Source organism: Alternaria arborescens (genome assembly GCF_004154835.1).
Source record: "Alternaria arborescens strain FERA 675 chromosome Unknown contig_15, whole genome shotgun sequence".
Lineage (NCBI taxonomy): Eukaryota > Fungi > Ascomycota > Dothideomycetes > Pleosporales > Pleosporaceae > Alternaria > Alternaria arborescens.
The window spans coordinates 672,587-694,959 of record NW_021167870.1 but is presented as its reverse complement, the minus strand read 5'-3'; the positions used below and the strand labels follow the sequence as shown (position 1 = coordinate 694,959).

General features: G+C 52.8%; 12 protein-coding genes across 12 annotated transcripts; 7 read left to right on the top strand and 5 right to left on the bottom strand.

Moving 5' to 3' along the window:
• Window positions 1-2,384: 2,384 nt before the first annotated feature.
• Window positions 2,385-2,949, top strand: AA0111_g7071 (hypothetical protein; the record flags this gene model as incomplete). Its single annotated transcript, XM_028653365.1, has 3 exons — window positions 2,385-2,497; window positions 2,552-2,562; window positions 2,660-2,949. 3 exons carry the CDS (start codon window positions 2,385-2,387, stop codon window positions 2,947-2,949), a joined length of 414 nt encoding a protein of 137 aa, XP_028505432.1.
• A 223-nt stretch (window positions 2,950-3,172) lies between these two features.
• Window positions 3,173-4,011, bottom strand: AA0111_g7070 (hypothetical protein; the record flags this gene model as incomplete). The annotated part of the gene is made up of 3 exons (XM_028653364.1): window positions 3,173-3,593; window positions 3,697-3,797; window positions 3,850-4,011. The coding sequence occupies 3 exons, from the start codon at window positions 4,009-4,011 to the stop codon at window positions 3,173-3,175; spliced, it is 684 nt and encodes a 227-aa protein (XP_028505526.1).
• A 230-nt stretch (window positions 4,012-4,241) lies between these two features.
• On the top strand, window positions 4,242-5,362 carry AA0111_g7069 (hypothetical protein; the record flags this gene model as incomplete). The annotated part of the gene is made up of 3 exons (XM_028653362.1): window positions 4,242-5,043; window positions 5,100-5,205; window positions 5,260-5,362. The coding sequence occupies 3 exons, from the start codon at window positions 4,242-4,244 to the stop codon at window positions 5,360-5,362; spliced, it is 1,011 nt and encodes a 336-aa protein (XP_028505285.1).
• A 17-nt stretch (window positions 5,363-5,379) lies between these two features.
• AA0111_g7068 (hypothetical protein) lies at window positions 5,380-7,151 on the bottom strand (the record flags this gene model as incomplete). Its single annotated transcript, XM_028653361.1, has 3 exons — window positions 5,380-5,542; window positions 5,622-6,744; window positions 6,794-7,151. 3 exons carry the CDS (start codon window positions 7,149-7,151, stop codon window positions 5,380-5,382), a joined length of 1,644 nt encoding a protein of 547 aa, XP_028505624.1.
• A 205-nt stretch (window positions 7,152-7,356) lies between these two features.
• On the top strand, window positions 7,357-8,291 carry AA0111_g7067 (hypothetical protein; the record flags this gene model as incomplete). The annotated part of the gene is made up of 3 exons (XM_028653360.1): window positions 7,357-7,678; window positions 7,728-8,010; window positions 8,060-8,291. 3 exons carry the CDS (start codon window positions 7,357-7,359, stop codon window positions 8,289-8,291), a joined length of 837 nt encoding a protein of 278 aa, XP_028505503.1.
• A 906-nt stretch (window positions 8,292-9,197) lies between these two features.
• On the top strand, window positions 9,198-10,057 carry AA0111_g7066 (Ras-related C3 botulinum toxin substrate 1; the record flags this gene model as incomplete). The annotated part of the gene is made up of 6 exons (XM_028653359.1): window positions 9,198-9,227; window positions 9,285-9,317; window positions 9,367-9,425; window positions 9,479-9,659; window positions 9,709-9,941; window positions 9,991-10,057. 6 exons carry the CDS (start codon window positions 9,198-9,200, stop codon window positions 10,055-10,057), a joined length of 603 nt encoding a protein of 200 aa, XP_028505504.1.
• A 567-nt stretch (window positions 10,058-10,624) lies between these two features.
• Window positions 10,625-12,274, top strand: AA0111_g7065 (hypothetical protein; the record flags this gene model as incomplete). The annotated part of the gene is made up of 3 exons (XM_028653358.1): window positions 10,625-10,703; window positions 10,761-10,813; window positions 10,868-12,274. 3 exons carry the CDS (start codon window positions 10,625-10,627, stop codon window positions 12,272-12,274), a joined length of 1,539 nt encoding a protein of 512 aa, XP_028505501.1.
• A 424-nt stretch (window positions 12,275-12,698) lies between these two features.
• AA0111_g7064 (hypothetical protein) lies at window positions 12,699-14,901 on the bottom strand (the record flags this gene model as incomplete). Its single annotated transcript, XM_028653357.1, has 3 exons — window positions 12,699-13,810; window positions 14,033-14,657; window positions 14,740-14,901. 3 exons carry the CDS (start codon window positions 14,899-14,901, stop codon window positions 12,699-12,701), a joined length of 1,899 nt encoding a protein of 632 aa, XP_028505502.1.
• A 328-nt stretch (window positions 14,902-15,229) lies between these two features.
• AA0111_g7063 (hypothetical protein) lies at window positions 15,230-15,669 on the bottom strand (the record flags this gene model as incomplete). Its single annotated transcript, XM_028653356.1, has 3 exons — window positions 15,230-15,292; window positions 15,342-15,513; window positions 15,563-15,669. The coding sequence occupies 3 exons, from the start codon at window positions 15,667-15,669 to the stop codon at window positions 15,230-15,232; spliced, it is 342 nt and encodes a 113-aa protein (XP_028505499.1).
• Window positions 15,670-15,879: 210 nt separating this feature from the next.
• AA0111_g7062 (hypothetical protein) lies at window positions 15,880-17,902 on the top strand (the record flags this gene model as incomplete). The annotated part of the gene is made up of 3 exons (XM_028653355.1): window positions 15,880-16,033; window positions 16,083-16,446; window positions 16,495-17,902. 3 exons carry the CDS (start codon window positions 15,880-15,882, stop codon window positions 17,900-17,902), a joined length of 1,926 nt encoding a protein of 641 aa, XP_028505500.1.
• Window positions 17,903-18,228: 326 nt separating this feature from the next.
• On the bottom strand, window positions 18,229-19,867 carry AA0111_g7061 (hypothetical protein; the record flags this gene model as incomplete). Its single annotated transcript, XM_028653354.1, has 3 exons — window positions 18,229-18,278; window positions 18,337-19,746; window positions 19,801-19,867. The coding sequence occupies 3 exons, from the start codon at window positions 19,865-19,867 to the stop codon at window positions 18,229-18,231; spliced, it is 1,527 nt and encodes a 508-aa protein (XP_028505497.1).
• Window positions 19,868-21,153: 1,286 nt separating this feature from the next.
• Window positions 21,154-22,281, top strand: AA0111_g7060 (hypothetical protein; the record flags this gene model as incomplete). Its single annotated transcript, XM_028653353.1, has 3 exons — window positions 21,154-21,276; window positions 21,471-22,042; window positions 22,092-22,281. 3 exons carry the CDS (start codon window positions 21,154-21,156, stop codon window positions 22,279-22,281), a joined length of 885 nt encoding a protein of 294 aa, XP_028505498.1.
• Window positions 22,282-22,373: the final 92 nt, after the last annotated feature.

Below are 22,373 nucleotides of genomic sequence, written 5' to 3'. Positions count from 1 at the left end.
ATCGGAACCGAGAACCATGACCAAGAAGGCACCCCTTCGATGACTGGTTCTACCTCTGTCATGATGCTGTTGCCCGGTATAGGGCCTAAACTCCAGGTAAAAGAGTATGGAAACATCTGCGCCCAAGATCCCGCCAGATAAATCATTCCACTGCTATCGTGAACAGCTTGTGCAATTCCAGCGAAAGCCATAATGCGGTCTTTAGGCTGCGTCAACACACCTGCACGATAATGATGGACAAGTCTCCCCCAATTTTGCACAAATTCTAGCTGCGCAAACACCGTATTTTCGGGGAGTCTGACTGATCTGACAGCAGAGAAATGTGTTTTTGATGCTGTGGCTCTGGGAAATCTTTCTATTGGACCTAGAAGTTCATCGCAAAGTAATTTCGAGCACTCCCACATAAGGTTTCGGTGACCTACAAACACTATGCGAGGGCTAAGAAGATACTCCTGGCATGCCCAAGCTCGTGTAAATAGTGGCCAGTTTCTTGGTGAGAGCCAGTCGAAAACTAATTCTTTCTTAATGATACCGTCGCCCCAGGGTGTGTCATGTATATCAGGACGAATATACACACCTGGCAAAGCAACACTGGGGCGACGAAGCACGCAAGGACACCAGACTTTTGGATCTTGTCGTGGCTTGATGAGCACATCTTGTGGGGGCAGAAGATAAGCGACTGTGCAATCCGCATGTCCGTAAACATGAGCCATTTTACCGGCTTCATTTGCCCAGTCACTTGCTGAGTCTTGTATGATGCAAAGACTAAGCCATGCGGTCAAGCGGTCAGTATAGATGTCAGAGAGTAAAATGCCTGCCTACAAAACTTACGAGTCAATCCAAATATGATTGTAGCCAATCTGCCGAGCTATTCTGATTGCCTCTTTGAAGATGAAAGGGAGTTCCGTCCAAGGTATGTTTTCCTGAAACTCGTCAAGGCGAGACAAAACTAGTCGCAGCTGCTGTTTGCAATCGGAACCCCACATGTGGCTTAAAGCAAGGTACTTAGATTCGCTTGATTCAGACCAGTTACAAATAAGCCTTACTCTACCATCGTCGATTGCGAGCATCCTAACTGGTCTTGTAAACGGTGATGCTTTGCTATCGGGTGCCTGACATGCGCCATGGGTCTTCAGGCAACTCTCGAGCCATTCTCGCACGCGTTCAGTGTTGTCATTTGACCACATTGGAACATGAGCTGCCCTCGCCAGTGCATCGGGATAATTTCCAGCTCCTTGATCTGAGCAAGAGTCAACAACTTGCCCGTCTTACTTTCGTTATGTCACATACCTTCGAACAGACGTAGATCAAAGCTTCCCACAAACAACCCGCTTGGATATAGTAACGCATCGAGGCGAATCGAATTGTGTTCCCAGGGTGTTTTATGAGGCAGGATGCAGAGATCCAACCAACTTTTGTCCACGATTTTAACTATCCCAAGTGATATCAAACGTGAAACCAAAGAGTGGAGGATTGTGCAGAAATGACAGCGTCCGTTCAATCGTCGCAAGTGAGCTACTGTACAGAGTCTGTAACGCTGTTGTGGGGGCCAGTCTGGACGAGAATTAGAATCATCAAGCGAACTCAGCGCTGCTGAACGCTGAGAAAACAACGTGCAGGATTTGCATAGTTCGTGCAGTCTAACATTGCCTTCCGGACAATCGCTGGGAGCTGAGGCGCGCCCTACGTCACGCAACAGTCGCTCGGTGGTGCATGCCTCAAGTGCGTTAGTAATGGAAGCAAGGCTGAGATAGATAGACTCTTGAGTAGCGTCTTTGATAGAACGGAGGGTTTTGGAAATGTAGTCCACGAGTGTGAAGAATCGCCATCGGGCCCTGGTGAGGATATCAGGGGGGTCTGATTCGTGTAAAGTGTCGCCCGATAGCAAGGGTGTAGTGTAGTCCATTGCAAAGTGCGAAAAGGAAGTTTGAATCAGTTAGAGTAAATAGAGGAGAGATCCTGACGGTCATGAGAGGCTGCGGAGTGATGCCTAGACACTACTCGGGGCTGAGGTTCAGCCGCATCTTCCAAGTCTGCCTTGCTTTCCATCAAAAGCTTTCCATCAATGGAACCCACCATAGAGAAGTCGCAAATATAGATATTGAAACGACCTTTAGCGACTTCATCCACTAGCACTCTTTGATGGCCGCACGGATAATTCCTTTGGCTTGCGCAGGCAGGTAGCTAGTTTCTGCAAAGCCGTTGGATGTATAGGTTGCGCTTCCGCGATGGCAGGAAGATGGAGGTGATCCGTGCCCTTGCAGCAGAGACCCCCGAACTTCCCCGCATAAACACACTTTTCCTCGACCAGTACTTGCGCCGCAGACCTACTTTTCAGAACAAAATATCGCGTAAAGAGCACGAAGCCTCTCCATAGCAACAACATGTCCGACGAAGATCTCGAGCAAATCAGACGCGCGCGCCTGCAGCAGCTACAGCAACAAGGTGGGGGCGGTGGAGGACAAGGCGGCGAGGGCTCGGAACAAGATTCGCGAAAGTAAATATACCAAAGCAGCAAATTTAGAGTTTATTTACTAAGACATTGTCGCAGGCAACAAGAGGGTATGTCTTGAAAAGCTCCCGAAGCGCATGCTCCCTCTCTCTACATACCCCTCCAAACCCCCACCACCACCCACCAGCTACTAACCCTACATACCAGCCGACCAACGCTCCTCTATCCTCTCACAAATCCTCCTCCCCGAAGCAGCCGACCGCCTAGGCCGCATCCGCCTCGTCAAAGAATCGCGCGCAACCGACATCGAAAACCGCCTCATAATGCTTGCCCGAACCGGCCAATTACGACAAAAGGTGACGGAAGAGCAGCTCAAGGAGATTCTGGGAGCGGTAGCAGAGCAGCAGGAGAAGGACGAGCAGAAGATTGTCGTCAACAGGAGAGGAGGAAACTGGGACGACGACGATGAGCTGGAAGAACTCATGAAGGATGTTTGAAAAAACGGTTGGAAGGAGGAGAAGGGATATGGGTGGTTACATGTTGCATTGGACGGCGTTCTGGGAGTGTTACATGATGAGGTTTGTGATCGTGCAACTACAGATTGGAAGTATATGGTGCTGGCATTAGTTCCCAAAAATCGGAACTAGGGTTCCAGAGTTGAAATACGAGTGCTTGCTTTGGGCCTTCGATCTTGTTCTTCTGGAGCTGCACGACACATTCTTATGTCTTCTTGATCTGCTTCCTTATCCTTCCTATCTCGATCTCCTGCGTCCGTAGGTCCCTCAAGATAGTAACAAGTCGCGGGATTGGGCCCTCAACGGCGCTTACAAATGTCGATTGCGCAGTGCGTAGAGCAGGTGGAACAAGGATACCAAACCATCTTAGTGGGTCTGTGGGCTTTTCTGTAGAATTGGTCTCTTCTTTTGCTTTCTCTGAGTTTTGAGAAGATTGTGAGTTTGCGTCCGGAGTGGATTTGGCGTCATCTTCTTTGGGCTTGGGCAGGTCGGATCCTTGAGCTTCGTTTGCCTGCTCTGTTGAATTTGAAGTACTCTCAGGATCAGAGTGCTGGGTAGTGGCGAATGGTGAGTAGACGGAGAAGTAGAGTTGATCACTTTTGGCGCTTCCATGTTCCGCGATGTGGCTGGATTGTGTTAATACAGTATCTAGGGTATGTGTAATTTGTGGCGTGGAAAGAACACAACTTTTGGGGGGAAAAGCCTCTCAGTTGAAAGAAAAACACTCACACCTTCCGTAAAGCCTGCATACGTTCGTCATAGCAGTCCTGTCCATACCGGATCGCAGAAGATGAATTGTGGAAGTTTGCCTGAGCTAGCGACATGTAACCCTTTGTTTATCAATACAAAAATCTCCGTAAAACAAAATGAAGGAACGCTCACCGAAGACAGATCTTTGGAGAGCTGCTGCATGGCCTCTTGATATTCATGCAGCGTATGCAGATAGTGCTCAAGCTTCGCATCCAAAAGATCAAGCAAACCGTCTTTATCCCGCCTCGCAGCAATTTCCGCTCGATCTGTCGGTAATTCCTGTACATCCGCCATGATTCTACAGCCCCGCAGACGTCGAATTGGTAATGCAGTGGTGTAAAGGCAGTTGTTCAGTAAGAGTCCGACACCACCCCAGAGCATCTCGTGCTAAGAAGCGGGGACTATACCGCATCGAGGTCTAGCAACTCGAAGCTCAGATATCCGAACATACAACTAAAACGATTCCCGACTTCCGCAGGGCAGAGGGACAAGACGCCAAACGCCGTCCTCGAGAGCCACCCAACATGTCGAAACCAAATCCATTCATGAACCTTTTCCGGCGATACTACTCACAACCCACGTCGTCGTTCCTGCGCCCCCCGCCCGCCCGCCGCTGCCCATCATCACCCACCACCCGTCCACAATGCCTGCGCACACGAATCCTCTTCCCCAGCGGGCCGTCAAAACGCAGCGTAGGCGGCGGTCCCGGCCTAGACCCGAATTTCGTCTCCATCCTCGACCGGCCGGCAAAGATGGCGCGCGTAGGCAAACAGCACGGCCCGGGCCTCATCATCCTCGCCATCATCCCCGTCACAGCCTTCATACTAGGGTGCTGGCAGGTGCAGCGCCTCGGCTGGAAAACCGAACTCGTCGCGCGCTTCGAAGATAGATTGACGTTTCCGCCCTTGGAACTCCCGCTGCGCATTGATCCGGCTGCGATTCAGGATTTTGATTATCGCCGCGTCTATGCGAGGGGGGTGTTGAGACATGATCAGGAGATGTTGATTGGACCGCGCATGTTGGATGGCGAGGAGGGGTACACGGTTGTTACGCCGCTGGAACGGCGGGATGCGAGGGGCAATGTGCACAAGATATTGGCGTGTAGGGGGTGGATTAAGAAGGAGGCTGCGCCGCAGTGGTTTCGCAAGAAGAACGGGGCGCTGCCTGAGGGCGAGGTCACAATTGAGGGGCTGTTGAGGATACCGCCCAAGGGAAATATGTTTACGCCGAAGAATGAGCCCGAGAAGGGCAAGTGGTTTTTCCCTAGTGTCGAGGAGATGGCGCAGCATAGTGGGAGTCAGGCTGTATGGGTTGAGGAGACGATGAGTAAGTACTCTTTCCTGTTTGATTGATGCAATTGGGGGTATCTAACTATAACACAGCGCCTGATCTGCTCACTAACTATGAACGTGAACCCAAGGGCGTACCGATTGGTAGGGCGCCCACCGTGAACCTACGGAACAACCACACGCAGTACATCTTCACATGGTAAGTGTCGCCGTCTCGCTCTCTCTTTGCAAGCAACCACCTGACTCCGCCTAGGTACGCGCTCAGTTTTGCAACCTCGGTCATGTTCTGGATGGTTGTCAAGAAGCCAATGTCGGGGACCCAACGGCGGGTACGACACAGTGTCGATTGGTCATGAGACATTGTCATGCCTCTTCAGTCGTCATCTTCAACTTCCTCACGGATAGGATTCAGGCGTTTCCGTTTTTGTCCCTTCAGCTTCACTGGAGGCTCCATACGCAGCTGCTGAAGTAGCTCTCTGGGAAGCATCTTCTGCGCCAGAGAAAAAGATGTACTATTATTGGTGGTCTTACGGGTCCTGTCTAAAAGTCAGCGGATCGACCAAACATGCATGTTATGGATCTGCATGTTATGTATAGAAGTGTAGTGTAACATACCTCTTCATGAGCGCGATGACGTCGCTTTCTTCAATCATCTTTCGCCCACCATGCTGCGCATACGCTGCGAGATCCATGCTGATCTGCGCAAAGAAGTCGTTGGTCGTGTGCACAAGCGCGTCAAGTGTCTCCTTGTTAAGCTGAGCCTTGCCTCCCTGCGAATTCATGAAGCTCAAAGCGAGCTTCTTGACAGGCGCAGCTGGGAACGAGGGGAATCCGATGCCGTGTTCAGAAACCATGTATTCCTTGGGTTTACGAACACCCTTCAGCTCAACAGCAGACGCTCGCTCGGGTGACTTGGTCTGCAGACTTCGATCGATGGCTGATGCTTCTTCTCGATAGGCGGCTAGTTCGGCGTCGTCGTCTGCAGGCGGATCTGATTCCCAGCCTAGCATGCCATTGGTTTCTGTCGGATCTTCGCCGTTCAGAGCAGCGGTGACCTCGTCCTGGTCGTCGCCGCTGAGTGAGTTGTAGTCATCCGGCAGCCTCAGAGGTTCTCCATCTAATTCTTGCTCCTCCTCGTCCTGCTCATCCTGTATTCTATGTGCGCCTTCTTGAGCTGGTACGCGCATACGCTCAGGGATCATGAAGCGGAAAGTAGGCTCTTCTGTGTCATCCTCTCCATCGCCAAACACGCCCAAATTCACGTCGCTTCCCCGTCCGTCTCTTCGTCCGGTCAATGCCTGTATTGTTGTTTCGTCTCCTTCCAGGGCGTCGTCGATGGCGGGGTCGAAGAGCCCGTCTGCACGTCTGTTGATGAAGGTACCGTCGACCTCGAACTCCTCTTCCAACGCCCCTAGTTCGCTCAGATCCCCAAATCGCTCGCTCTGCCTTCCCCCAAACATGAACCGTGGATCCTCGCTGATTGCTCGTCGTCCAAACTCGAGCGATTGTACAGTCCCGCCATCCACATCGTCCGGTAGGTCAGGTAGTAGAGACTGCCGCGGCGGGGCACTGTGGAAACTATCGTCGTCGTCATACATGTTCTCGAGGGGCATGGAAAGCCGGGGCGCGGGTATGTTTGGGCCATCCTCAACGTCTGGAAGATCGAGGGCTGAATGGCGTGTCCGCTGAGGCAGGACCTGTGGAGAGGGTTCGACTGGACGAGTATCACGAGCAAGGGCTGCATGAACAGTTAGCGATATCAGATATAGCATCATCAAGAACAATACCTCTGCTAAGATCGCGCAGTATATCCCGCGGCGTCTCCCGTTGTATGCGCCCACTTCGTCTGCGGTTGTTCCCTGGTGTCCTCGCCGCATTGGCTCGCTCTCTCAGCGCTCTTATCGCATGAGGGGTAGTTGGCGCAATCCTTCGCGACGGCAGAGGACGGGTTGCTGGACCGCCCCGAGGAGTCACGCCCGTTCCTGGTGTGCGAGCAATTGGCGTCCTTCTGCTTCCTGGAGTGGGGCCCGAACTTATGGCGCGGCGGAACGGGGTTGTGGGTTGGAGAGACGCATTGTTGGTGGGTGTTTGCTGCAAGTCACGCTCTGGGGGGAGCCGCTGCCTTTTGCGCGCAGACTCGGCCATTACGAGATACACATCCGAAGAGCGCAGTGGATGTGTTGATAGACGTCAGGGAAACGCGTCGCTGGACGCGAACTTCCCCAGCATGCAGCCAGACTAACGCGAATCAGCTAAGCTAGCGCTTATCGATAACCTCCAACTTTCTGCTACTTTTTTTGTCGCGAACTCATGTGGCCCTTTCTCCTTCACACAAAACACTAGTCACACCATGTCGGACTCTGATTCAGAAGGAGGCGTGCCCCTGATTGAGGCTCAGTTTGACGTTGACGCTTCGTCGAAGAAAAGGAAAAGAGAAGCCGAGCCTGAAGCAAGCAAGGACAGCAAGAAGGCAGCCAAGAAGGCGAAGCGGAAAGAGAAGAAGAAGCAGAAGGCGAAGGAGATTGACGAAGATGATTTGGATCAGACGTTGGGGGTCAATCACTCTTTTGAGCGCATGGATGGTCAGCTTCTTGCCGACTATGTCAACGCGCGAACACGACTTTACGGCAAGGAGTTGAGCAGTGTGGAGCTCGAAGACAAATTCATATCTGGTAAGCCTGAGCTCATCCTAGACGTGTTGCAAATGCTGACGTCAAATAGCTCGGACCGTGCAAGATGGTACCAGCTGGACCGAGCCACGAACTACGGACAATCTATCTGCTTTTCTCAACAAGCAGTCAAGTACATTGGAGCCGACACCATCCAAGCCACCCGGAGCTCCGCACACGCTCGTGGTCACCGTTTCTGGGATCCGAGCCGCAGATGTGTGCCGATCCCTCAAGTCTGGTCTGCCTAAACAGGGTATCAAGAACCCCAACGTCGCCAAATTGTTTGCGAAGCATCTAAAGCTTCCAGATCAGGTAGCGCATTTGAAGAAAACCAAGTGAGTTGTGCGCCTTGGGTTCTGCTTGTTAATGCTGATTGCGATGCAGAATCGATTATGGAGTTGGCACACCCGATCGGTTGATGGCACTTCTCGAAGACGGAGCGCTGTCAACGGCAAACTTGAAACGAGTCGTGATTGACGTTTCCTACATTGACCAGAAGAAACGCGGGATTCTCGACATGAAAGACTTGCACGAGGCTGTGATCAAGCTACTTTTGAGGAAGGAACTTGTTGGGGAAGATAAGCAAGGTGGCGACGGACTGTTCCTTTTCTATTGATGGTACGAAAGACGTTGGAAGAGAGCGACAAAGATACCCGATTTAGCGTGTAGTTAATCAAGTAATCAAGTAGGATTCACGTGTTGTTGGAGTTAGCACGGCTAATAGCATGGCCGCACGGTCTCACTGGCGAGCAGAATTATGCAGCTACAGGCGAATCACGACGCTAGAAGACAGCGAATAATCATTAGTCGTCTGCATGATGCGACGGCACGATAGACGCGGTTGCCAAACATTTACAGTGTCTGTCTGGACAGACGCGATTCGCAGAGGGGCGCCGGGCTATGCGACGTGACACGGACAGGCACCAGATATCGTTGGTCCCGAGGGTTCTTGACTTGAGGCTTGTTAGAGCGGCAGCAAATGGTTCCACCCGTGCACCGTACCTATCAGGCGTGGTAGAAGCGTGTTGCAAATTGGTTTCAAGACGGTACGCGCCTGCTGGCAGATGGCTAGCGAAGCTACTTGATTGACGGATGTCTGTCTCTTCTCATCATCATCATCATCATCATCTCGACGACCTCACCCACGCTGCACTCATCTAAAATCCGCGACTCAGACCCCGCCAGACCCAGTGGCCCGCGCTGTGTCGACTCGCGCATGCTGCATATCATCCAACTTTCGAGCTCGCTTCTTGACCCGCCGCCTGCCAAGCGATAAAACGCCCCCCTACGCTGCAGATAGCTCCCGCGCCTTCACAGAAGCTACCCGGAAGTTGTTGAGCAGTCTCCACGGTGCGTCCTTCACCTCGCCAGCGCCACCTCACTGCATTCTGTTCTGCGTCTGACTCCATCACCGTGCAGGGTCTCAACATTCGGCGAATCGCTTCACGCTGCCCCGAAGCCCCATCCTGAAGCCGAACAGGGTCCCCCAAAGCCACCCTAATCCGACGACACACATCGCACCATGGCTGCTCCTGCGACCCAATCCCTAAAGGTGCGCGACTGCGACTGAGTCCTCTCGTCTCGACTTTGAAGCTAACCCGTCCACCAGTGCGTCGTGACCGGCGACGGTGCTGTAGGCAAAGTAAGACACCGCGTTCCCACGGCCGCGTCCGTACCTGCTAACCTCGCAGACATGTCTGCTCATCTCGTACACGACAAACGCCTTCCCGGGAGAGTACATCCCTACCGTGTGCGTCTCCCTCCCCTCTTCGCGTCCCCCCCAGCTTGAGCTAACAGGCCCAGCTTCGACAACTACTCCGCAAATGTCATGGTAGACGGAAAGCCAATAAGCTTGGGACTGTGGGATACTGCCGGACAAGAGGATTACGACCGACTGCGGCCGCTCTCATACCCCCAGACGGACGTGTTCCTCATCTGCTTCTCCATTGTCAGCCCCCCGTCGTTTGACAACGTCAAAGCAAAGGTAAGACAGGCCACGGAAGCGTGTTTGGCACGCGCTGACCCGAGACCAGTGGTACCCCGAGATAGACCACCACGCGCCCGGCGTGCCCATCATCCTCGTCGGCACAAAACTCGATCTGAGGGACGACGAGGCGACCAAGGAGTCGTTGAGGCAGAAGAAGATGGCGCCCATCCAATACGAGCAGGCCGTTATGGTCGCAAAGGAGATCAAGGCACAAAAGTACCTAGAGTGCTCTGCGCTCACACAGCGCAACCTGAAGAGTGTCTTTGATGAAGCGATTCGGTACGTGGCGAGAGAAGCCCCATTGTATGTCTGCGCTAACACTACCCAGCGCTGTCCTGAGCCCCCGTCCTCAGCAGTCGGCGACGAAGAACAAGAAGAAGTGCACCATCCTATAAGCGGAGAGGACTGGAGAGGAGACAAAGTTTTGGTATAATCGAGGAAGGACCAAAAGCTTGAATATGCGAGTTACTCCGGGACATGGTATGAGGACGGCATCAATGAGAATCCAGCACGAATGGCGGAATGAATGTGGCTTCTTCCCAGGTCACAGGCGAGCAGAAGATGCATACGGCATACGCACCATCTACATGAAATAGCATATGCTCTGCAGTATCTTCTGGCTTGGTGCGGTTGGATATGGGGCGAGTCTAGCATTGGTTTATTGCGACATTACTCTTCTTCGGCGTGGAGGAATCACAGGATTAGCATTACCGATAGAACTGTTTATTGCATCTTTTTCCTTTCCCAGGCTCACACCCAGCGCGCACCCAACGTGAACGGGAGCTGACCATGATGCTCGTGCCCCATGTGGCCTCGGGTGCTACCCGCAGAAGTAGATTAATTCCCCGCGGTAGTGCGGAGATGGAGCTTCAGGCACCATCCTAGCTCCAACGCGTCCCCAAGCTTCACCCCGCGAACAATCACCACTCGGCCCACCCACCCTGGCACAACCACCCACAGCCATGTTCCACCAAGGCACCTTGCAGAGCGGAATTACGCTTGCAATCCAGGAACAGAAGCTCGTTGCCTGCTTTGTACGAGGTACGTCGAGGTGCTCCGTCGGAATGTGGAGAGAGACACGACTGACAAACTGTATAGATGATGGTGCAACGAGCAACGAGTGGGAAGAAGAGTGGCTGAAGAGTGGATGGGTACGCAGCTCTTTGGAATCCCGCCCGAGGCATGCGCTAAGATACAACATGTAGCTATCGAGTCTGCTCGCCCAAAAAGCCGTCGTCCTGCGACTTGAGGCAGGCTCCACCGAAGCAGGCTTTCTGGCTGCCTTCTCCGACATTTCCAGTGTGCCAACTTTCGTCGTCATCCAGAATGGACAGCTACAAGTCCAACTCAAGAGCGATGCGACAAAGGAAGACTTTATCAATTCGGTAAGACGGGTACTGGGAGCGAATCCGATACCAGGCTCCAGCGCGGCACCGTCCTCACAACCACACACAAGCACACCAGAACCGAGCGATAACCCGACAAATGCAGAAGCGGAGGACGATCTTTACGGCCCATCCGCACCCTCGATAGCCACACCCTCTGCACCAGTACCAGCACCCACACCGTCGTCGACCAAAGCAAAAGGCAAGCAAAGAGCTCCAGAACCGAACCCCACAGCTCCATCTGCATCCGCGAGCAAAGCTCAACAGGAAGCCCGCGACGCGCTACGAAAGAAGAAGAGAGAAGACGCCGAAGAACTCGCCCGAATCAAAGCACGAATCGAAGCCGACAAAGCAGCGCGCAAAGTAGAAGCCTCGTTACGCAAAGCAGAGCGCGAGAAGGAAAAGAACAGAAACGCGACACAAAACTCCCATGCAACGTCAACGCCGTCATCGCCGCCGCAAACCACAGCAACAAAATCCTCGTCATCTCGAGGCTCGAATTCGGCAACCGTCGCACTCAACGTCCGCCTCTTCGATGGCCGTACCATCCGCTCCACATTCCCCCGCACCGCTACGCTACAATCCACCGTCCGCTCTTGGATTGACGCCGAATTCAGCAAGATGGCTCAAGACGATGAGAATCTCAGCGGTGGTCATAATAAACTGCCCCCGTCCTTTTTCCGCCATATCCTCGCTCCAGCGCCGAGTCGCGAGCTCTCGGCTGGCGACGAGAGTGTCGAGCTGGGTGAGATTGATCTAGCGCCTAGTGCGACGTTGGTGCTGGTTCCTGTTAAAGGGTATACGGATGCGTATTCTGGTGGTGCTGGTGGTGTGAGTGGGATAACGGGGGCTGCGACGGGGATTGTGGGTGGGGCGTTTGGTCTCTTGTCGAGTACGGTGGGGTTGGTGGGGAGTACGATTGGTTCCGTCATGGGCTTTGGGGCGCAACAAGAGGGTGGTGGTGCTGGTAGTAGTAATGGTGCTGGTGGTGGGAGAACAGTGGGTAGTAGACCTACTACTCAGGAACCTACGCATGATCCTGTCCTCGATCAACTGCACCCGCACCCGCAACCGCAACCGCCTTCTGCCGGCAACGGAAACGGCACTGGAACTACCATGAGAGTGAGGACGCTGGCTGATCAGCGTGCGAGAGAGCCGCAGCAGTTTTATAATGGGAATCAGTTGAGTACGGAGCCTAGGCCAGAGGATAACGATAAGAGGGATTGATATGGCTGTTGTTGTTGTGGGTTTCACATTTGGGAAAGGCTTGGAGATTGGTGGGCAGCGTGTTGTAGAGTGCGGAGGGGAATGGCGGGAAGGGGAGATAGGGGTGGTTCTGTAAGATTATGCTTGTTATGGTTTTTTTCTGTCTCTTTCCTATCAGGAACTTTGATTGAGGAAGGTGAGTGGATTGCTTTGATCGATCCTGATGGGTGATTTAGAGGGAATGACGGAAACATCTGTGAAGATGTTTCATTCCATGATTGAGACGCGAGTTCTTTTTGTTCGTAACCGTTTGTGTGTGTGTGTGTGCGTGTGTGTGGGAAGGAAGAAGGATTGAAACTGAAAAGAAGCGCTTTTCAGTCTTCTGTTAGGACTGTTGGCCGTTTTTCTTTCATCTCCGCCAATGTACCATCACCAATACCACCGTTCATACAAAGGCCTTTTCTTCATCTCCATGTCCACCCCTAGCATGCTGATCTTGAACAGCACCAGCACCAGCACCAGCACTCAAGCCCAACCCTTCCTCCGCACTCTCGACCAACCCCGCCGCTTTCAACAACTCGCTATCCACCATTGTCCCCGCAAATGGCACCTTTGGCCCTTCAACCTGCATCTTCCAATTTCCGCCCTTCTTCTTGTCCTTCTCTTCCCTTTCCTCTCCAGGGACAATCAAGCCACCATGGTCACCACCACCACCAAGCAGCAGCGCCTTATTAGTCTTGTTTTCTAGGTCATCAACCCGAGTCTCCATGACCTTGATTTTCTTCCCTAGCTTCGCGCGACCTTGAACTAATTCTGAAATTCCGTCTGGGCACGCAGTAAATGCTACGCGTAGTTCGGCGAGTCGTTCACGCGCTTCCTCTAGCTCAGCTTGTTCGGGAGTCATCTGTAGGGTTGGGGCGCCGAAATTTATTCCTATTTCGTCGTCGTCGTCACCGTTGTTGTTAATAGGGGAAAGCGCAAGGGGGTGATCAGGACTGGGCTGTGGAGCTGCAATGTAGGTTTTCAGGCCGGGTGGGTTGCGGTAATGGAGTGGGTCTTGGGCGACGTCTTGGAAGAAGGAGAGGATGGCGTGTTGGACGGGAGGATATGTGAAGATGCATTCGCCGACCGAGTTGTTGCCGCCGGCGAAGGTGGGGCAGATGACTGCTTGACCGGAGGACCATTCTGCAATCTTTTCCTCGTTTTCTTCTTTTCTGGTGGTGCTGTGGGCTGAGGGGATGATGCTAACGGCGAGATGATGGAGGGCTTTGATTAGGGTTGGGACCGCACCTGTGGAGATGGATTCGTGCCAGGATATGTGCTTGGTTGACTGCATGATGGATGGAGTGTCTTTTGGTGAGGCATATTGATCAGCTTGTTGGTCGTAGGAGTTGGGTAGATCTGTACAGTGCTGGGGGTCTGATGTGAGGTCGCTGAATTTCCACTGGCGGGCGCGCTGATGGAGGAAGGCGCGGACTCGTCGGTCCTTGACTTGCGAATCGTCGACTAGGGAATGGATCAATGCCATGGCGGTGATACGGGTGCCGTACTTGTCGACTACAATAGCTTGTTAGTTTCTGTCTTTCAGATGTCCCCAGTGTTGTTGTGTTCAGAATGTCCGAATTTTGGCGCGCCATGTCCAGTCAATGTGAGAGTACGATGAAGGTCTACATTGCGGCTAACGTTGCGACTCTAAAGGGACAGTAACAACATATACCTTGAGGGCAGGCTGTGAGGCTTGGGGTACCGAATTATAGAAAACGAACTTGTTGTACTTACAGTTGTCGGTGAGCAGCTTTAAAACACTCCCAGTTCCATCCTCAATGGCGATGACATAGACTTCTGCATCGGCCGATACACGATCAGGATTGCAGATGACTTGGTCGAAGACTGTCTTGACATGGTCCTTTGCATCTCTATGGCCTGGAACACGGTTTTCCTCGTCGTGAATGCGAATCATGTCGTGAGCGACTGACTTGCGTGGCATGGCAGACCAACTACGCAAAGTCATGGCCTGATCGTACTTGTGTGAGTAAAGCAACTGGCCCGTATTCAATACGATCAAGGCGGGGGTAGTAGCCTTGTCTTCGAGCACATAACTGTCTCTGAAGATGCTTGCGTCCTTTTCGGCATCGTTGTCAACAGACGATCGTTTGATCATCTCCTTGACAAAGTCCACAACCGAACCACCGTTGATACCAAGTTCTCGCTGCAGCTGCCGATATGCGAGGATGCCCAGATCCTGCATGGTGTCATTGACCAGCACGATGATGCGCTTACGCGTCTTGAGAACCTCAGGTAGCGGCGCAAGGATAGGTACATGCGGGCCGTTGGGCTTGGTCATGGCGAAGTCGGGAAGGTGGATACAATTGAGACCAAGGTAAGACAGACGCTGCTCTACCTCCTTGCGTTGACAAGCTTTGGTAAATTAGCTGGAGTCGCCTCAGTGAGAGTTGGAACTTGCTCTGCATGGCTTCACGGCGCACCTCATTGACGCGGTCATTATTTGTGGCGTGGTAGACGTAGGGCTTTTCAGGCGCGTTGATCATGCGGATATCACCTGAGCTGTTGATGAAGAAGCCGAGCTCCTTGAGATTTGCTGGGAAAGACGGGTCTGGCTCCAGGGTATTCTCTATGCGGCGGAACATAGTGGTATAGGCGCTGGAGTTATTGTAGGACGTTGGTAATCTTGGAAGCAGGCGCTCCAGTAATGCAACCTGGGAACGTCGTTACAATGGAAGTTGTAGTTGCGGTGGTTAGCTGGGTCGGACTTTTGTTGGTGCCGTAGGTTGCCGCTGCCGTCGTTTGTACGTGCAGCGCATGGTGAGAGCAAACAATACTAGAAGCGGAAGGCACGGTGATGGACAGTAAATGTGTCATGATCCATGTATATTCCTCGCAATTACGCCGCCCGATGCCAAATGTCTGCCTCATCGTATTGTACATGTAATCCATCGATTGTTCAGCAGGGTAAGTCTACCAGCTTGCTTTCTTCACACCCGGTAGGTTTCCAGCGAGGGCATTTACTCGGAATTGGTACTGTGAGATGGTTAGCTCCATATTTCTCAAAGAACATGTCATCCCATACTCTTCCCATCCTAAAGTCGCTAAAGACACCACGGCCCTTGCCTCCCATTATACACCTGTTCTTGATCTGTGTGTAGCGTGTGTAGCAGTGCATCTGTGAGAGCTGAAGCTGGGCTTGCGCGCGGACTCGTTGCGGGAGAGTGGTGTTGCGAATGATGTATCGGAGGGCTTGCCTGTGTCATCGTCAGTTCTTGCGCGACAAGAGGACGGAGAGGCGCATACCGTTCGGGCTCATTCTCAGAGTACACCTTCCGCTTTGTGTGGTCGCGGATGTTGCGAATCTTGGCAAAGCATCCAATGTCGAGCTTGGCCGCGCGGAATTGAGACATGATGGCGTATGGCGGAATGAGCTGCCGGGTTTTGGAGCACTCGATGATTGTCGATGAGGTTATTCAAATTCCGATGTTCTGCCGCGCCCTCCCCGCTCGCCACCAATCAGCGCCATCCTGCCTCCGACTCTCCCCCATTCATCTCGTGAAAGTCAAACGTGGATTAAGGACTTTACCCCGCCAAGAGCACGCAAGGAAGAGAAGAGTAACATGTTCGCGGAAAACGATGTGAAGGATATCTTTGCTCTCTTCCCCCCACAGCAAACTTCTGATTTTGTTCCACGGCTTGCGCTTTCTTCTAGCCGACATGGATTTGTTACTCTCCAGTTCGTTCAAGCTCAGTTCAGAAGTCGCGTAACAAAGGGTAGGTTCCTCCAGTCACTTTCCGTTGCATTCGCTAAGCTACGTCCTAGAGACGCAACGTATCTCGCTCTCTGCACTGGCCAGTGATCTTGACATAGATCAGTTGCTTGTCCATCAACTTGTCAGGAATCATCCTAAACTATGCATTTTTAGCGCGGATGAAGAAAACATTGTTCCCATAGATGAGCGGGACGTGATAGGGAAAGAAGCTGTTGATTCGCTGTCAGAAGGGCTTGTGTCCAAGGCCGACTTCGTTGCGCGACACGATGTCTCCCCCAATAGTCTTCACTACCTCTTGTCCGACCAGAACGATCAAGTTCTGGAAACTGATGGCTATTTCTACACAAAAGGCTACGCTGATCAGATCATGGACACCGTCAAGGGCATGGTCAGAAAGGCACTGGACGATGTTCAGTAAGTACAAGCATCACTTCCAGTGCATCAGACACTAACACACCGCAGGGCTGTTGTCATCAAACCAGAAGACCTGCATAACAACCCTCCAACATGGTTCATTCTTCATACTGTTGAGAAAGCTATGCAGTTTGAAGACCTTGCCTCCAAAATCAATGTCCAAGAAAACGCCGATAGCGTAACATGCACACCCAAGCAATATCTAGAAACCAAACGCGATACTACGGTACAAGGCTTGCAGTCCGGTGCACTTGCCTATCTCGACTTGCATAAGCTTGCATCCGAGTTCTCTGAGCTATTTTCAACCTACCAAGACGTATCGTCTCACTTCCAGCAGCTCTCAGGCATCGACGTGATAGGGTCATTCGCCATATCACAAAGCTGGGTCTCAAAGGTAGAGCAAGATTGTATCCGCATTCTCGAGCAGGAAGGTTGTACCCTTGACGTCACCGAGGTGATAGGCTCACGTCTTCCGCCAAGCACAATAGACACCATAGCAGCCAAAGCCAAAGACGCCATCATCGCCAACTTCTCACAACACAGCGAAGGGCCAAAGATAGTGCGAGTCGGTCCCCTGATCCTCACGGAGACACGACGAGACGCAGCACTAGACGAACTTTCTGGCTATGCAAAGGAGGACGCAGAAGCACAGTGGCGAGGACTACAAGACGACCCCACCCGAGCGGAAGACATCAAATTCGCTCGGGACAGAGTCAAAGCCATGATTCCTCCAACAGGCCTCGTCCAACGCCTTCTCCTCGACCAAAGACCGGTGGAGAAGACGTTGGAAGAACACTTCTGGTCCACCATAACTGCCTTTGAAACACCAAACGAAGAGGACTTTGCCATGTACTGGACAGACCGGCTTCTCACCCGCTGGGCCGTCTACAACACCGGCTTAGCCTCAATCACCGACCAAAAACTTTACGACCAGCTCGGAGACCTCCTCGCTACCTACGCACACAAAGACCTCATGCCAGACACCATGGCCAAAGCACGAGCACAGGGCCTCGTTCTCAGCCGCAAGACTCGGAAAAATCTCGCTCGACTATCAAGCATAGTAGACGCTACAAAGAGTGCAGACACCACGTACCTATCCTCGGCACTAGACAAGTTCAACAAGAAACAAAACATCGCCTCTCCCTCTCCAGATTCTCTCTCTGCTGCCAAACAAAGCATGTTGGCCGACATGTTGCGCCGGCTGCAGAAGCAGAAAGCTTCAGACGGGCCTGTGCTTTTCTTGACATTGGTCAGCGTGCTCTATGCGAAGCAGAACGACGGCGTGGTGTATGCGACGGGCAAGTTTGCGCCCAAGTTGTTGAAGTTGCTCAAGGGAGCGTTGGGCGACGAGCAGTTTGGCAAGGTGGAAGCGTGGAAGGAAGCGGCTAAGAGTAATTCCTTGAGTACGGAGGATAGAAAGGGGATGGCGGAGATGGCGAATAGCGAGGACTCGTGATGGTGTGCGTGAGGCAGAGAGGGAAATGCAAATTAGCTTCTGGGTCAAAACTTGCTATTTGCATGAATGGTTTTGGTGACGTACGCAATATTGCTGTGGTAATAATGTGATTATTTGTATTGTGATGACTAGCCTCGAAAATGGAATCAAACAGTAAATGTCACACTGGATAGCATCAGGGAGCAGAAGTTTAATCAAGGGATTACTATTCATACAGCTATTAAGCTACTTGGGTATCTGTGAAGATCATGCCGTGAAAATCATTATATCACAAGCCAACTCGCAACGTCTCGAGGGAGAAGGCCGGCAAGAAGGGCAGAAAGAATCTAGTCCATGATGCCAGCCTTGCCGTCGTGATCAGCGTCCTTCTTGGGGTCTGCAGCCATCGTTAGTATTTCTGCTCCAACTGAATCAAATCGCACGGGTGAACTTACTCAGCTTGTCCATCATAGAGGGCTTGCCGTGGACGTCAGTGGTACCGTGGGTACCGTGGGTGCCATGACCTGAGTGGTGTTGGTCATTCTGCAGAGAAGAGTGAGGCTCGGCGACGGAAACAGGCTCGACGAGGGCCTTGGGCAGGTCACCCGTCTCGTTGTTACGGTGTGCCAAGTTATCCCGGCCTGATCCGCCAACCTCACCAGGAACGGTCTTGGTGTGCTCACCTGTGGTGTGGGTGTTGCCACCGTGGCCGAGGCCGCCTGAACCAATGCCACCAGTGTTGCTGCCGTAGGCTCCCGTGTTGGAGTGGCTGCCGGTCAAGTCGCCGGCTCCAACGCGGCCGTCGTTGTTACGGTCAAGGGGGTTTGAGGTGCCGGTGTGGGTGGTGTTGGAGTGGCCGAGACCGCCTGTGCTGCCAATGCCGCCAGCGGTGTGGGTGTTGGAGTGGCTACCAGTCAGGTCGCCGGCACCGACCCTGCCATCGTTGTTGCGGTCGAGGGGGTTGTGCGTACCGGTGGTGCCGTGACCAGTGAGTCCAGATCCGGCAGTGTTGTGGCCAGTCAGACCTGAGCCAGTAGTGTTGTATGCGCCAGTTCCAGTGCTGCCGACACCGCCAACGTGGGGGTCAACCTGGTTGGCGATGCGTGTGTTGTGAAGGCCAGAGTTGTTGTGGTCGTTGAAGTCGGCGGTACCGTGGCCACCAGTGTGGCCGAGACCAGTGCCGGTGGTAGAGTGGCCAGTAAGACCGCTGCCAGTGGTGCCGTGGGTGCCGTGAGTACCCTCAGTGTACTGTCCAGCACCGTAACCACCTGCACCAGCAGTGTTGCCAGCGGTTCCAAGGCGGTCAGAGTCGACCCTTGGGTCGGCCTTGTTCATCATGTGAGAACCGTGAGGTCCAGTGGGGTCGTTGTGGGAGGTAGAGCCGTAAGCTCCAGTGTTGGAGGAACCAAGACCGGTGGTGCCATGTGTTGTTGACGAACCGAGACCAGTGGTGCCGTGTGTGGTTGATGAACCAAGGCCGGTAGAGCCGTGGGTGGTGGAGTGGCTGCCAGTCAGGTCGCCAGCTCCTACCCTGCCGTCGTTGTTACGGTCAAGGGGGTTTGAGGTACCGTGAGTAGTTGATGAACCGAGACCAGTGGTGCCGTGGGTGGTGTTGGAGTGGCTGCCTGTGAGGTCGCCGGCTCCTACCTTGCCGTCGTTGTTGCGGTCAAGGGGGTTTGAGGTACCGGTGTGGGTGGTGGATGTGTGCTGGCCGTGGGTACCTGAAGTACCAAGGCCGCTGCTTACACCTGAGCTGTGATGGTCGCCAGCAAAGCCACCAGTGCCAGTAGTAGCGCTGGAGGTGTTGTGTACTGTGGGGTCGGCAGTGTTGGCGGTGTGAGAGCTGTGAGGGCCAGTAGGGTCATCTAGCGTTGTGTAAGCAATTGTTCATATTGAAGGTATTCCACTGAAGAGCTTACCATGGGTCTTGTCCTTGTGCATCACCTGGTCGACCTTGGCCTTAACTTTGTCCATTACTCCTGACATATTTGCTTGTAGTGTAGAGGTTGTATAGGTATAAGTGTGGTTGGTTGGTTGAATTGGAGTTGATTGAAGTGTTGTGTTGGATTGTTGAAGTGGTGGTGGTTGTTGTTTAGATGCTGAACAAAAGCAAGTGCTGATGGTCTCTTATATACAGCACAGCTGATGGAAAGAGTGAGAGACCCATGGCGCTACGTCATGTCTAGCATCATCAGCGGACATTGTACAAAGTTCAATCGTGCTCCACCATCCCTACCTCCGCCTTCTTGGATTCCGTTTTCCAGCACCGCCACACGTGTGGATACCCGCTTCGATTTGTCTGGCACGTCATAAGAAACTTGGATATTGCCGTCAAACGTGACCGATTCAGTCCCCAAACGGCAATGGTTCGGTTCTCTTTCCCTGTATACCTCAGCTTATTCCTGCTGTGGCGTGCCTTGTTGTCTGCGGCTGCTACAGGATTTGGCTAATTACATCAGCCACTGGAGAGCTGGACCCTCAATGAGGGGCATTGCAACGGATTCAGCTAGCAAATATCCCGTTCGGTTGTGGTGGGGACTAGCACGCGGCCGGCGCTGCGTCATTTCGCGATCCGGTGCATGAAAAGGTGGGGAAGTTGGAAAGCTTAGCCACGTCTTCAATTCCTGATTTACCCTGCCTTGGATCAAATTTCTGGTACTTGACGCGTGTTGGTAGCAGATCTCCTGTGGTAAACCCTTGGTGACACCGCCACAGTCACCTGTTAAGCAGGGCACAGCAGCCATAGTGGATACCTCGTCGAGGGCCTAGAAGCGTTGGAATCCGACTTGCACTCCTTGCTAGCCTGATGCCTTGGAAACGCGCTCTTAATTTGTCGCCCATAGGTGGACTATTGCAGCATCAACGGGACAGCAGATTGCTCTGACATTGCGACTTCCTAGGATTCCCTGCACTTCAAAGCGAACGCGTAAAAACAGCTCAATGTGACGTACCGTGTACTGATCAGCTACATCCACAGCATCCCATTGACGATCTCAATCTAACCAAAGCCTACCAACATTATAGTTCGCAGTCTTCGATAATACCAAGTTATGTGCTGCAAACACGTTGCAGGTACGCAGGATTGAGGTCCGCGTTGGTCGATTGGAGCTTGGACCAAGTACGCGATTATGACGTAGTCTCCCAGATTTCCAGAGCTTCACCCCACCGACAAGTGGGTGAGGGATGGGATCACCACTTCTCTTCCATCACGACACAACACGCGTTTCTCAATTCCTAATCTCCTCAAACGTTCCGATCTATCCGCTGCAACCATGTCCGAGTCCAGGATGAGAGTGCCTGACAAGGTCAAGGAAGTTGCCAAGGAGGACTTCAACCAGGCCAGGCAGCTCGCTTCAGAAGCTGTCCGTTCGGCCGCATATCTCTACCCTTTCAAGGTACGCGTCTAAAATCTTGTCATCTACAACGTCTTGCTGGCTCCGCTCATATGATGACATGACAGTGGCCTTCCTTTGCGAAAGTCACTGAGCAATGTGCTACAATCCCAAGAGACCATGAAGTGCTCTTGAGCCATCTCGAGCAGAGCACGCACTAATATCTGACGGCAACAACAACACTAACATGACCAAAGGGCATTGTTTACTTCTTCACGCATCGTGCGCTATGGAAGCCTCTCGCTGCAAAACTCGTCCCCACGGTCTCACTCGGTCTCGGTGTCACTGTGCTGATGTTCGCCGTCACCTACATTCCCCAAGTTGCACTTCTCACCCTCTTCAACGGACCACTCGCAGTCTTCACCACCGTTCTGCTCGTACTCAGCGAATCCTCTACTATATTCTCCGTCTTGAGCAAGAACTTCCTCATTGATGAAGCGCTGATTGACACGTTTGACTCGACCTTGCTCAGCCGCAACCAGACTACGTTGGTTTCGAAAGAACGCCAGGTAAAGTCAGGAAGTGACCCTGTTGCCAAGTTGGGAAAGCTAGTCACCAAGCCATTTGCAAAGTTTGCACCCAGCGCCATCATCCGATACTTCATGTACCTTCCGCTCAACTTCATCCCAATTGTCGGTACCGTACTATTTGTCATTCTCCAGGGACGCAAGTTTGGCCCGACGGCGCATGCTCGTTACTTTCAGCTCAAGCAGATGAAGAAGCAAGAAAAGGAGCGCTTCATTGAGCAGCGCAAGGCTGCGTATGCCAGGTTAGCCCACCCACGTCTACTTGAAAGCTGACTCGCTGACCCTCCATAGTTTTGGTATCCCCGCCGTTCTCCTCGAGCTTGTCCCCGTTGCCGGTATCTTCTTCTCCTTCACCAACACTGTTGGCGCTGCCTTGTGGGCTGCCGATATGGAGCAGGGCGTCCAGAGCGGCGAAGGCACTACAACGGCGCCGAATCTGCGTCAGCAGGCTGAGCTGGCTAAAGATAGGCGGGAGTTGTGAGAGCACACCGCCATCGACGCAGTGACATAGATTCCACCGTGTGGCGCTAATGATCGCATTTAAGTGAAACCGAGCCTTATGTTCGTTACGGG